The sequence below is a fragment of the Leucopleurus acutus genome (assembly GCF_964270905.1).
Source record: "Leucopleurus acutus genome assembly, chromosome: 1".
NCBI classification, from domain to species: domain Eukaryota; kingdom Metazoa; phylum Chordata; class Mammalia; order Artiodactyla; family Delphinidae; genus Leucopleurus; species Leucopleurus acutus.
The window spans coordinates 133,911,406-133,924,642 of record NC_139142.1 but is presented as its reverse complement, the minus strand read 5'-3'; the positions used below and the strand labels follow the sequence as shown (position 1 = coordinate 133,924,642).

Sequence of the window (13,237 nt, the reverse complement as noted above, 5' to 3'; positions counted from 1 at the left end):
GAGGCATACAAGAACACTATCCCGTAGGGGGTTGGTAACGTGGTTCTTAAACTGGGAACATGATTGCCTTTTATTATCATTCTTTAAACCATAAATTTGCTATGCCCTCCTCCGCGTATGAGCTAGTTATACACTTACGTAAGTGTATATGTAGATGGCTTGGAGAACGCTAACGGTGGATCATGGAAGAGAAACAAATGGCATGTTAAACACAGGAAAAAAGAGCTGTGTTTTAAAGAAACTGGAAGAATTGATAGAAATGGAGTAGGACGATGGAGATGAGTCTGGAAGACCAGATCATGGAGGGCTTGAAGACCATGAGAATTTGGACCTTTCTCTCGTAGCGCAATAGACAATCAAGGAAGTGACATGACTACAGATTTGCATTTTGGTAAGTTAACTCTGGTGGTGGAGTGGAAGGTAGATTGGAGGTAAAACCTGGGGCAGGAAGATCTGTTGGGAGGTTTGAAACATGAAGCTATGAACTACGGCAGCAGTTAATGGGGGTGGGGGAAATGGTTTAAAAGATTTTGCTGTGGAAGTAAGAACTTGAGTTATCAGTTGGTTATTATATTCTTATGGAGAGTTTTGGCTTCACCACTGATTAGCTCTTTGATCTCTAACAAGTTACTAAACATCACTGAACTTTAGTTTCCTCATATGTGAAATGGGGCTGAAGATAAAAAAGAACACTCCCAAAATAGTTCTGAGAATCAATGACTGTGTGAAAGTGCCTTTTTGTTGTTGTTTTTCAGTTGATGTGTATTGAGCACTCGCTCCCCTCTCCAGGCACTAAGCTCGCGTTATGGAATTCAGAGAGAACGAGAGTCAGTGTCGCCTGGGAGCTTACTGGTGATTTCTGCAGGGAATCTCGGGAGGTACCCACTCAGACATTGCCACGGGGAGTGGGGAACCTTAGTGAGGGCACAGATTTCTGCTATAAGTTCTCATCTCTTACTACATAGTGGTAAGTGGTCTCAGGTCTGCCTCCCTGCATTCTTGGTGGAGCCTATCTGATTGCTTAGCCTATTACCATTGCCCTTGCTGGGCAGAATCTTTTTGCCAGACCACCCCTAGCCCTTGGCCAGACAGTGAGGCAAGACCTACCCCAGTCCAGTGATGCCACCTGCATAAACAATTCAGCCTAATGCCAAGTAGGGGGCTGTGGGTGAGGCTGTGTGAGCTGGAAAGGGAAGCTGGCCATCATGATTGACGTGGTTGGTACACTTAGGACAACATGAAATACCGTTTATACGTATGAAATCTTGAGTCAGGAGTGCAAGGCCCATCTCACAGAGGGCAGTTTCCCATCCAGGGAGCCTCAAGCCCATCATGGGACTGGAAGACAAACACCAGGTTTAGAATGCCATCTCTATGTTAACAGCCAATTCTTTGAAAAATTAAATGGTGCACATCCCAGATAGGCCTCAGGAAATGAGATGACCCACTCTTTCAGGCCCCCTGTAGAGACCACAACCCAGTATGACTGAGCAGTTTCTCATCTGAACCAGAATCACCTGGAGTACTTGTTTAAAATGTAGATTCCTGGGCCCTACTCCAGCGGTTGAATCAGAATCTCTGGATATGGGAATCTGCATTTGATCACACTCAACAAATAATTTGTATGTTAGAGTAGTAACAGCTTTAACTAGCAAGAGGGACACATGGGGCCACATGTTGGGCCTTAGGTCCGGGGTCCTCCCAGAAAGGGTGGAACACAGCCTTTTCTGCACTCTGGCTGAAAGGATGGATTTGCAAACACATTGCCTCCTTGTACAAGATGCTTCTATTTTGGTTCTTGTCATTGCTGAAAAAACATCAGACTCAAAACAGTTCAGTTACTCATGGCTAGTTGGGTGACCCAGGACAAATTTAAAAAAATTTAAATTCTGGGAATTCCCTGGTGGTCCAGTGGTTAGGACTCCGTGCTTCCACTGCAGGGGGCACGGGTTCAATCCCTGCTTGGGGAACTAAGATCCTGCATGCCGTGTGTGGCACAACCAAAATAAATTTTTTAAAATTCTGATTTCTCAGTTTAAAAACAAGGGTAGAATGTAAAAGCATTCTATCTTGCAGAATAGAAATACATATAGAATATGCCCAGGGAAGCACGGGGCAAACAGTAGACAATAAATGGTAGCTATTTTTGTCACCACAGTCTAACACTGCTATAATGACTTCTTTGGGCCTGCAACAATATTTTCTCCTCTGGATGGCAGCAGCAACTTGCTGAGATGCCTTTAGACTAACAGGAGGAAAAGAATTTTAGAGCGGGAAAGGCTCAATGATTTAGTACTCAAAATTTCAGTTTGGAGATGATGAAACGGGGGTCCAGCAACAGCTAGCTAGTGACAATATTAGAACCCAAAGACTACCGTGGATTTTGTTTAAAAAGGATTTTATTCTTGGTTCAATTTGAGGGACAAAAGAAATGTTCCTGAGCATAAAATTGAGCTCTTGAAAAAGCCTACTGAAAGAATGTTTATTGCTTTTAAACGTTGTGTTAAAGGAAGTACAACCTATTTTCACCATTTTTCTTCATATTTATCAAACAATTTCAAGGTAAAGAGATATGATTTTGAGAGGTAGAGTCTTAGATTCAACAAACATGGCATGAGCCCTGCCACTGACCTTAAGCTGAGGCTGATTACACACCCTCTCTGAATCTATTTCCTTATCTATGAAATGAAAATTGTACCTGCTTTGCAAGGATTCTCATGAGGAATAAAAATAGTATACGTAATGTACCTAGTACAGTGCCTGGAACACAGCAGGCTCTCAATACCATTATTATTAGCCAACATTTATTGATTGCTAGTCTCGTTGATAAGGACTCGACCTGAACTATCTCATTTTATATTTACGGTAACCCTATGAGTCAGGTAATGTTATTGATCCTCATTTTTCCAGACTGTTAGATAGCTAATAAGTGGTAGAGCTAGAATTCACACTCCAGTAGTCTGACACCAGTCTGTGGGCCTAACCACTTTGGTACCCTACCTTTATTGCAAATGTTTTTATCCTTGATCAAGGAATTTAATATATTAGGCTTTTGTGCTCAGAAATGTAGAAGTAGGAGCACATGTTAATTGAGTGCCCATCATATGCATGCACTAGGCTAGACAATTTCAGAAAGATTTTCCCATTTTAGTTACTATTTAATCACTGTCTTTATTACCTCTAAGAATTCATAAAGTTTTCTAGAGCCCTATGGATAGAAGCTGCTTTATTTTTATAGTATAATAGTGCAGGTCTTGTTTCCCAGGATTTTTAAATTGCAGCTCTTTTTCCGGAAGGTTATCGCATTGTTATTTATGGAAGAAACATTAATGAGATGCTAGGTTGGCAGATGATACAAAAGATGTGGTACCTTTGCTTAGGAACTTTTATTTTACCAAGTTGATAATGGTCAGACATTAACTTATCGAAGAAGTCAAAATACTGTTTCCATAAGCAGGCATTTTTGTGTGCAGGATACTTTTTTTTTTGCAGTACGTGGGCCTCTCACTGTTGTGGCCGGCCTCTCCCGCTGCAGAGCACAGGCTCCGGACGCGCAGGCTCAGCGGCCATGGCTCACGGGCCCAGCTGCTCCGCGGCATGTGGGATCTTCCCGGACCAGGGCATGAACCCATGTCCCCTGCATCGGCAGGCGGACTCTCAACCACTGCGCCACCAGGGAAGCCCCAGGATACTTTTTTTTTTTTTAATATTTGTTTTATTTGTTTATTTATTTGGTTACGCCGGGTCTTAGTTGTGGCAGGCGAGCTCCTTAGTTGCAACTCACTGGCCAGGTTACTTTTTTTTTTTAAGTTTGATTGGAAGGGAGTGACGGTGGGGGGATTATCAGAGAAGAACAGCTTTGAGGAAAGGCTGTTGTAAAGATTCTGTAATGTAGCTCTCATAAGTACATAGAATCTAAAATCTTAGAATTGGAAAGAACTTAGAGATCATTTAGTCTAACTTTGGACTCATTTTACAGAAAAGAAAACCACACCTAGAGAGAGGAAATGTCTTGCCCAAGGAGAGAGCTCAGGTTTCTTAACTCCCGAATGATAATAAATTATTAATTATAAATAACTATATAACTTGTTTGATAGGACCTTTAGGTAGCAAACTATAGAAGAGTCATGTCGGTATCTTTCTTGGGCAGTTTTAGAATCCCCACTCTGTGTCTGATCCCTCTAATCCAGTATAGTATGTGTATGTCACAGACTGGGTCTGGCAATGAGGAAACAGCATTCATTTTCAATCTTGGTTCTTAGCATAATTTGATATATAACACTACAGTCGATTGTACCCTGGAAAGCTTAAAAGGATGGTATTCCAAGAATTGGTATTAGTGTGAAAAACTAAGTGTTTTGCTCCTCTTTTACTTTTTCACACATGGTTCCTGGGAGCAAAATAGGGGAGATTCACTCTGGTGGAGGGGGGACACTCTGAGTGGAGGGAAGAGCATACACAAATGCCTAGAGGTTTGAGACCTCATAGGGTGTAATGGGCCCTTTGGGAGAGTCAGACCTGCTGTAGCCCATACACTTTGGACTTTAGCTTGAAGGCAATGGGGAGCTATTGAAGGATTTAGAGCAGGTTTACAGCAGCATTTAAAGCATGAATATAGTTGCTTTTAAGTAATTTTTTGTCACACAATAACATATGGATACATGCTTATATAAATTCAAGTACTAACTCTAAAGCCAGCTTCTCCTTCAACACCCCTTCTATTCCCAGTTTCCCCTCAGAGGTAACCACTACTCTGTTTGGTATGTATATGTGCATAAGAGAGATACCTAGGATTATTTTGCACATGTGTTTTTAAAACAAATATTATCCTGTCAAAAGATAAATTTGAGGAAAAGAGCTTGGGTTTGGGCAATTTTGAGAACCAGCTGGCCACCTGTTTACTTTGCTCAGTGTTCACAGAGTATTTTGTGAACATTCCAGTTTGTAAAGTGAGATTCTCACACAGGGACTGGTGCTGTGGGAACCATCTAGCAGACCCCAACCATGACAGCTGCAAACCCTCCCAGCCATATCCACCAGGTCTGCCTGCACTGTGGCCTGCCCTGGGTTAAAAGTTTGCTTCCTGCAGTTGTGCAATTACAGGACAGCTGGAATTCACAGATACTAAATGTTTCTTGTTCAGATTAGGGAATGGACAATGTGCTTGCTATGTGTTATGGACCAGCCGAAGATCCAAACATGACCATGGGTTCCTTTTCTAAGGGAAACAAAACATTCATTATTTTGGGTTTGATCTTTTAATAAAAGTATACATATAACAAAACATATCTACATAGCGAAATAGTTTTCCATTATCAACAGTCAAGTTAAGAATTATTATTACCAAACTAACAGAATAAGGACTTCTAATACATTTGGGCACTTCCATAGTTCATGTCTCTTCAGGGCTGATACTCAAGTGAGGTCTGGAAGTATGGGATATAAGGAATACAGCTTTAGGAATACAAGCAGATAAATTTCTTTATTTGCTAATTAGTTCATTCAGTACACATTTAGTACTTATTATGAACCAGGTCATAATAGCTAAGGCACTGGTTAAATCACTCCGTTCACTTTGCTCTAAATTAAAGCTCCCAGCCCACTGGGGGAGACAGATAAACAATGTAATGAGTACCCATAATGGATTTTACATAAATACAACCAGTGATTTGCCAGGTATTCCATTCATTAAATCTCTCCAAGTTTTTTAGAAAAAGTCCCAAAGTTAAAAATCTTCCACAAAAACATTCCCTGTATAGCAGCTATGTGGTGCTTATAATAGAAGACCATCTTCTGTTACTGACTCAAAATTCCGAAAAGGTGATTTGGGGGAAAAAAAGGCGGATATGTTACTGTGCTCTTGGGAAATTCGTTTGGGATTTGTCCAAGTTCTAGACTGGGAACCAAGGCTCCTGAGCAGGAGGGCAGAGGTCATGATTTAGGATGCAGTTTACTTGGATTCTCCCCGACCTTAATCCCCAAAACAGTTGCCAGGGTAAAGGCAAAGGCCTTTAATAGGGTACAAGTTTTCCCTAACACAGATTAGGGAGAGGCATTTTCAGCAGGATCTTGTTGAAGGATCATTAAAAAACTTCCAACAAGGAGATTTACATGTTATTCAACCTTTTCATACCTCCAAATATTTTACTGAAAAGGAGAGTCGTGACCTCTGCAACATCTTAAGAAAAATGATTATAAATAGATTAATATTCTCTATTCCTTTAAGGGAAAGTGATGAAGGAGCTGGAGGCTCAGTGGCAGCTGTTCCCGGAAATCCCCAGGACCTCAGCACAAGTCAGGGAAGGGAGGTGGGGGCGTTACAGTGGAGGATTAGGGAGGGCGTCTGTAGCTGTGCCAAAGGAAAAAAATCTTGCCAAGAAAAGAGAGTATACAAAGCCCTGTTCATCAAAGCCTGTAACCCAAAAGGATCCCCTCAAAGCTTTACACGGCGGAGAGAAAAGGTCGGCATCTGCTTCCTCCAAGAGGGCGCGAACTGCAGGCGGAGGCAGATCTCAAGGGTCAGGCGCCCCTTTCTTCCAGTCCCACGACCTCTCCCTAGGTGCTCACGTCACATGGGTGACCTAGAACTGACCCAGAGGCTCCTCGGACCTCCTCCCTGCGCCCGCCGCCACCGCCAGAGCCGATGCCGACTCCGCACCCGGCAGGATGTACAATAGAGCGCCGGAGTCTCACCCTGTGGTCCAACCCTCCCCGTCGCCATGGTGACCGCCGGAGTCACGCAGCTCCACCCCTTCCTCGCTGCGTGGCCCCGCCCCTCCGAACGCGGAAACGCGAGGCTTGAGCCAGCTGCGCGAACGATTCGGGAGGAGGGAGGGCGGTGGCCGAGGCTCGCTTGGCTGCGCTCCCCGCCCCTCGGAGGCCGGCCCTCCAGCGCGCCCCAAAGGTCCACAGCGCTTGCGGTTACTGAGCGCTCAAGCCGCCGGCCCCGACCCAGGCCCAGCAGCTTCCCAGGCCCGCACCCGTAGTGGAGGGAAGAGCCGCCTTGGGGAGGAGGGAAAGGGACCTGGGGGCGGCCACGGCAGGTGAGGGGTGAGCGAGGCCCTGGGAAGCGGGGGATGTGGGTGTGTGACGCGTTTGTGGCTGCAGGTGAGTATGGTTTGTAGTGTGCGCGGCTGCCTCTGTCGGTGTGACTTTGTGAGTGTGGCCCTGAGTGGGTCGGTTCATGTGACCACGCACGTGATTGCACGTCCCTGTGTGTGTCTGAGGTCGAGTCTGAGTTCATGGGGGTGATTGGTGTGCCTGTGCCCCTGCCTTTGTGTAGCTGTCATCAGTGGGACTGGGAGAAGGTGGAGGTCTGTGTGTGGGTCGCCTGGGGTGGGCAGTGGGGCGCTTGACCTGGGCATACAAGTGTAATACCATTTTGGGGCTACAGTGCTGCAACCCAGGAACATATTTTTCCTGTAAACTTTTAAGAACTCTGAGCAGACTAGTTATTTTGGAGATTGCACCTCAGCCTGAAAGTGATAAATGCCTTTGTCATTGCTGAGTACGGGCCAGGTGTGAGGCTTGTGAAGGAGGCATGAGGAGAGTAGCAGGGTTAGGCTGTCTCACTTTTCCTAGGGAGTCATAAGTTCTGCATTTATGCTGCTGCTTTGTCTCCACCTACAATGTTCCAGCTCCTGTTGGCTCAAAGCTTCAAGAGACTGAGGCGTGATGGAATAGCTGTGTGCAAATTTTCAAAAGCTTTTATACTAAGACAGAGTACAAGATGAGGTGTCACCGTCAAAATGTCAAGTAGTCAGCTTTTCCTCCCATGAGGTTTAGAAGATAATGGAATAAGTTTCTGAAGAAAGGAGGGGTAAATCTTCCCCTGAGGAAACTTAAAAAAAGAATAGCTCTGTACTGGTGTGGTGAGGTATGGAGGCTTGCATTAAAAAGCCGATGGCATTGCCCAGAGACTCTCAGGTTCTAATATTTCGTTATTGCTGGTGTTAATAATAATCACAGATTGTCCATACGAAGATCATATGATTGAGATAAAGGATAAGAAAACATCTGACTAGTTAAACTGGTTAGATGACTTACACATTTGTAAAGGCAATTTCACTGATTGTAAATTGGCAGGGTGTGTTGAAACCCTGAGGGATAAGTGGATTGTAAACTGGCTGGTTCTGCTGAAACCTTGAGGGATAAGTGCATGTAATTCTTGGTGCACACTCACAACTAACAGTTTAATTGTCGAGCAGTACAAGGGCCAGAGAGGCCCCGGTGTCCAGAGCACTCCCTGAGGAGGGGTTTTCTTAGGCAGGATTAAGGCAAAATTCCTGCAGCCCTTTTCCCAGCAACATGAACAGGTGCTTTTGTTTTTGTGAAGAATTGTGAGAGATCAAATCAGCATTGAGTTCGTGGTCCACATTCTTTCTTATTTAATACTGACCAGTTGAGTTACAGTCTCAGTGAACCTTTTTTTTTTTTTTTTTTTTTTTGCCCTATGCAGAATGTTCCCCTTGTGACTTGGAAAAGTATTCCCCTGAAGTGGATGAAAGAGAGCTGGGAGAACAAACTTCCTTTTCATACCACTCACAGCTGCTTTCCCTTTGCAGCAGGTTTTTTTTTTTTTTTTTTCACTTAAACGTCAGTTGGTCAGATGCAACATTTGGTATCTATCTTAGCTTTCATGTACTGCCAAACTAGCACAAGTGTTAAAATCACTTGCCTCTACAAAAATTTAGTCACAGTTGGGTGGAATCTCTCCATCCAGCAAGATTAGTTATAAAATATTATAATATTAGGTGGTAGTGGATAATACTGAGGACTGTGGTGAGGAACATCTTTCTACTTACTGCTGAGGGAAGAAGTGGATGACAGTGAATGTGTGTGCCTGTGAATGATGTGTGTATATGTATTTGTATGGTAGTTTGGTTTGTAGATTGCAACTGATTCAAACTATGAATACTTTATTTTATCCCAAGTTTGGTGAATCTAGAAGCATACTTTCTGGCTTTAATTAGCTAAAGTGTTTTATAAATCTGTTGAGTAGGTTTTTTTCTAAACATGTTTTTGATATTTCCTCCTGTCGAATAGTGATTGTTTATAGTATTGCAATACTAGAAAATGTCTCCATTAGGCAATATTTAGATGATATAGAAATATTTCAAGTCTGTCTAGGTAGAAAATATTCTGGAATTAACTATATGGGCTAGTTGCTTTCAATTAAAAGCAGTGACCAGCTCAGAGAAAGGCTGTAGTTCAAATGGCTTCAATTTTTAACATGTTAATATTTGTTAAGAGAAAATGAATATGCAAAGAATAATTTTCTTTATTTCAGTATGAATAAGAAATACATCTGTGCACACTGATTTTCAGCATAAGACTGGCTGATAATTTTTTTGATATTTTAGAGCCACTTAAGATTTTAATAAACTTTTCTAAGTACCATCCTAGCCTTGAGAGAAGAGACCATTATTACAGTGTCAAGGTTGTAAACCTAGTTTAATATTGGATGTCTACATTTGCCATCTCCTTGGGGTTCAGTTTAGTAACCCCCAAGGTTAGAGGTAGCAGTTGAGATTGCTCAGTGCCCTGCGTACTTGAGGGAGAAGATTTGGAGGGCCAAGGAGGATTCGTTGGTTTTAGAATCCCCAGCTCCTGACCAGTCCAGAGAAGCAGCCCCTCTAAAATGGCAGTTCAGAGTCATCGCAGGAGTTAAGTCCTAGGGTCTCAAACTCATCCTAGCCCTGCTAGGAAAATCCAGGCTTGTGCTGGGGTAGAGGACATGATGCAAACAAGCATTTGAATCCTTCCAAACTGATGGGTGGAAGTTCTCCATTGGGCAATAAGAATCTGCAACAAGGAACTATAATTTTCAGGTTCCTGTTACAACACAACACAGATCCCTGAGCAAAGAGGGGTAGCCTTTAAGTTGAAGATGCCCAGCTAATGGAAAGCTCGTAGGTACCCGGGTTAAAAGGGACTCTAGGATTGCCTAGTTTGGCCTGCTTAGGATGTAGTCATTTATTTAGTCAACAGATAATGCCTGCTGTGTACCAAGCACTGTCCAACGCTTTGGAGAGAGAGTGGTGAAACAGTCACAGATGAGAAAACAGCCCAAAAAGGGTCAGTGACTTTTCCAACGTCACAGAGCTATAAAAGCTGGAAATCACTAATCTCACAACAGAAGACCACACATTTTTTCTAAAGGCACATGTTTTGTTTTGTTGCTAGTTATTGTGCCTTCAGGTCTATTCTGGTATCTTATCATGGATCTTTCAGAGTACATTATATCACTTTTAACCACATCCATATGAACAGCAAGTTTTCCTGTATTTTGCATTAAAAACTATGTGTGAGTTTCTGAAGCTATGTTCCCCTAGAGTGAGATTTACGGCATTTTATGAATTTATGAGGAAGCAGGCTTACATTAACTCCTTTTTCTAGTATGGACTGTTCTCTAGAATTTTATCAGACAGGAATATCTTTATTAGCATAGATTCTTAAGATCTTGTCAAAAGATAGGTTATGCTACTGCATTTGGAATCATTTAACTAGGACAGACAGTCAGGTGTCAGAAAAGGCTGTCCTGTGTCTGGTCCTGGTTTTGCAATAGCCGTGGGATCTTGGGTAAGTCATTAAAATTTTCTAGACCAGATTCTTCTTCTGGAGGAACTAAGAGGGTTGGAATAATTCTCTCTTGGGGCCCTTCCTGCTCCATGATTATAGGTTTTCACCAAATTGTTTTCTGTAGTTTAAGTATACGCCGACAAGGTGAAATAGCCCATTTCCTCAGTTTTATCCTTTAAAGTATTGTTGGTAGAGCTAGACCAGACTCTACATTTAGTGCTGATGTAAACATGAATTCTTGACATGAAACATCACATGCTTTTATTTCAGGGTTAACCTCCATTTCAGCTAATCATGGGAGAGATTAAAGTCTCTCCTGATTATAACTGGTTTAGAAGTACAGTCCCCCTTAAAAAGGTATGTATGGTTTTACTACACCTCTTATTTGCAAAATCTTGTAATTGTTTTTATGTGTGATTTAGGTGTTATGTCTTAGTAGTGTTCGAGAGTAAAGGTTATTGCCAAGTATTGTGACTGGGTTGGAGAGCCTAAAGTTCACCCCTTCCCTGTCAAGTACAATCAACTTTTGAGACTCATTCAAGAGTAAAAGTGAGAATAACTGTACTCATTATTTTATAATTGTTTTTACATATTCAAGCAAGCAGGAATATGTGTACTCCTCTGTATAGTTTAGTAGAAAGCTGACAGCAACTGCAACCGTACAGTAAGTGCAGTTAGATTCTATTAGAAAGCATTTTCCTGTTCCTCAGATTTAAGATTTACAGTGAGTCACATTATAAGTCCTCTGTTTGCCATGATATATACTCATTCTGCCATAGGGAAACTTTATATGCCTGGGATGTCTAAAAACGCTAAACACTTATATTGAAGTTTGTTGACTCTGAGTCCCAAGTTAATCCCAAATGTTTGGGGATCCCACTAGACAAAAGTTGTGTCAGAATAAAATCTTTGCTGATCCCCTTGCAGAAATATTAGAGTACTATGATATGAAGAACATCTGTGTCTCTGTTGTAATTATTTTGTCAGGATAGATAGCTGTGGAAGTATCATGCAAGTTTGAATTGATAACAGAATTACACTTCATATAGAAATTTGAGATACAGTCTCCAAGTATAGACAGAATACCTTCTATATACCTGGCACTGTTGTAGGAAGTCCCCAAATATCTTATTTAATTCTTTCAACAGTTTAACAAAGTGGATAGTGGTGTGCCCACTTAGCAGATGGGAAAACTGAGGTTCATGGAGGTTAACATGTTAAAGTCACACAGTCTAGTTGAGTTTAAATTAAAATCAAATTAATCTGGCTTCACAGCCAGAACTGGGCTTCCCTGGTGGCACAGGGGTTAAGAATCCGCCTGCCAGTGCAGGGGACACGGGTTCGATCCCTGGTCCAGGAAGATCCCATGTGCCGCTGAGCAACTAAGCCTGTGCGCCACAACTACTGAGCTGCGTGCCACAACTACTGAGGCCCGTGCGCCTAGAGCCCGTGCTCCGCAACAAGAGTAGCCACGGCAATGAGAAGCCCGCGCACCACAATAAAGAGTAGCCCCTGCTCTCCGCAACTAGAGAAAGCCCGCAGTCAGCAACAAAGACCCAACGCAGCCAAAAAATTAATTAACTTCTTTAAAAAAAGGAAAAAATTCCTTAAAAAAAAAGGCCAGAACTAATTGGCAGCTTACCAAAGGGAATCCGCCTTTCTTCTTGCTACCCCAGGAACTACTGCCCATGCTAGGAGAATTGCCCCCAGAGTCCCTCTGCCTTGTCCCATCCCCTCAAGTAATTCATGTGAGCGCCTCTTGATGGACTCACTCAGCAAGCTAATCACCAGACCCAAAACGACACAAACTTACCTAAATATTCTTGGAAGTAGTAGTTTCATTGATGTAATTTTCTCCTTTGGTCAGTTTGGCCCACAAGACATGAAAAGTTTGCTTGAAATTTCATAGTGCTAGATTTTCATTTCAGAGATCTGAATATCTTATCTCACATGAATTTTATTATTATAAGGTTGGAATTTACCGCATACCACTGTCAGAGGTTACTGAGATTTTGTTTACTACAATCATAGCAAAAAGAAACAGGAAAAGCAAAAATGTGAGTGGCAAATACAAAGGGCAAAAACATAATCATGAGATATACTGTCACCCGAGGAAGTCCAGAAGGTGTTGGTTAGGGCCCTTTGGGCTTTGCCCTGCCCTGTTTGTCTGCTCCCAGTGATGCCAGTGACCACGGTTAGTGTGCCACCACCCACATTGACACCATGGGCCCCACAGCACTGCCAGTTAGGAGCTCTCAGAAGATAGAACCTTGAACTTTTTAATGTAAAAAGGATAAGTGTTGATTTGCATTGGCAAAAGTTCAAGCAGTTAATGTACTTTTCCAAATACCAAAAAGTCAGCCAAAGAGAACAAAAATTAAACTATCATGCAGTGCATACTGTAGCTGACACTCTTGACACTGTTGAACACTCAGTATCTGCCAAACTCTGTGCTAAACACCTGATTTGTCTCAGCTCATGTAATGCTCATCTGTTTCCCTTTTTGGGTCAAGAACCACTAAATCAGGACGGTTTCTGATGACCTTCCTCCTTCTTACCCCCTTTTCCCCCAAAAGCCAGTTTTTCCCTGAGCCCATTCCCCACACTGACTGAATGGTTTGAAACATTCTCTGGGGACAGTGATGCCTATACCTGC

General features: G+C 42.6%; 1 protein-coding gene across 2 annotated transcripts in view; it reads left to right on the top strand.

The window, feature by feature from the left end:
* Nucleotides 1-6,832: 6,832 nt before the first annotated feature.
* SPG21 (SPG21 abhydrolase domain containing, maspardin) overlaps nt 6,833-13,237 on the top strand; it is a 76,953-nt gene continuing 70,548 nt past the window's right edge. The window contains exons 1-2 of one of the 2 annotated variants that reach the window (XM_082851538.1): nt 6,833-7,043; nt 10,852-10,938. In XM_082851538.1, the coding sequence (XP_082707664.1) occupies nt 10,876-10,938 (63 nt within the window). In that variant the 5' untranslated portion in view covers nt 6,833-7,043; nt 10,852-10,875. Of the gene's footprint in view, nt 7,044-10,730; nt 10,939-13,237 lie in introns of those variants that run through there. The other variant, XM_082851539.1, reaches the window with a different exon arrangement.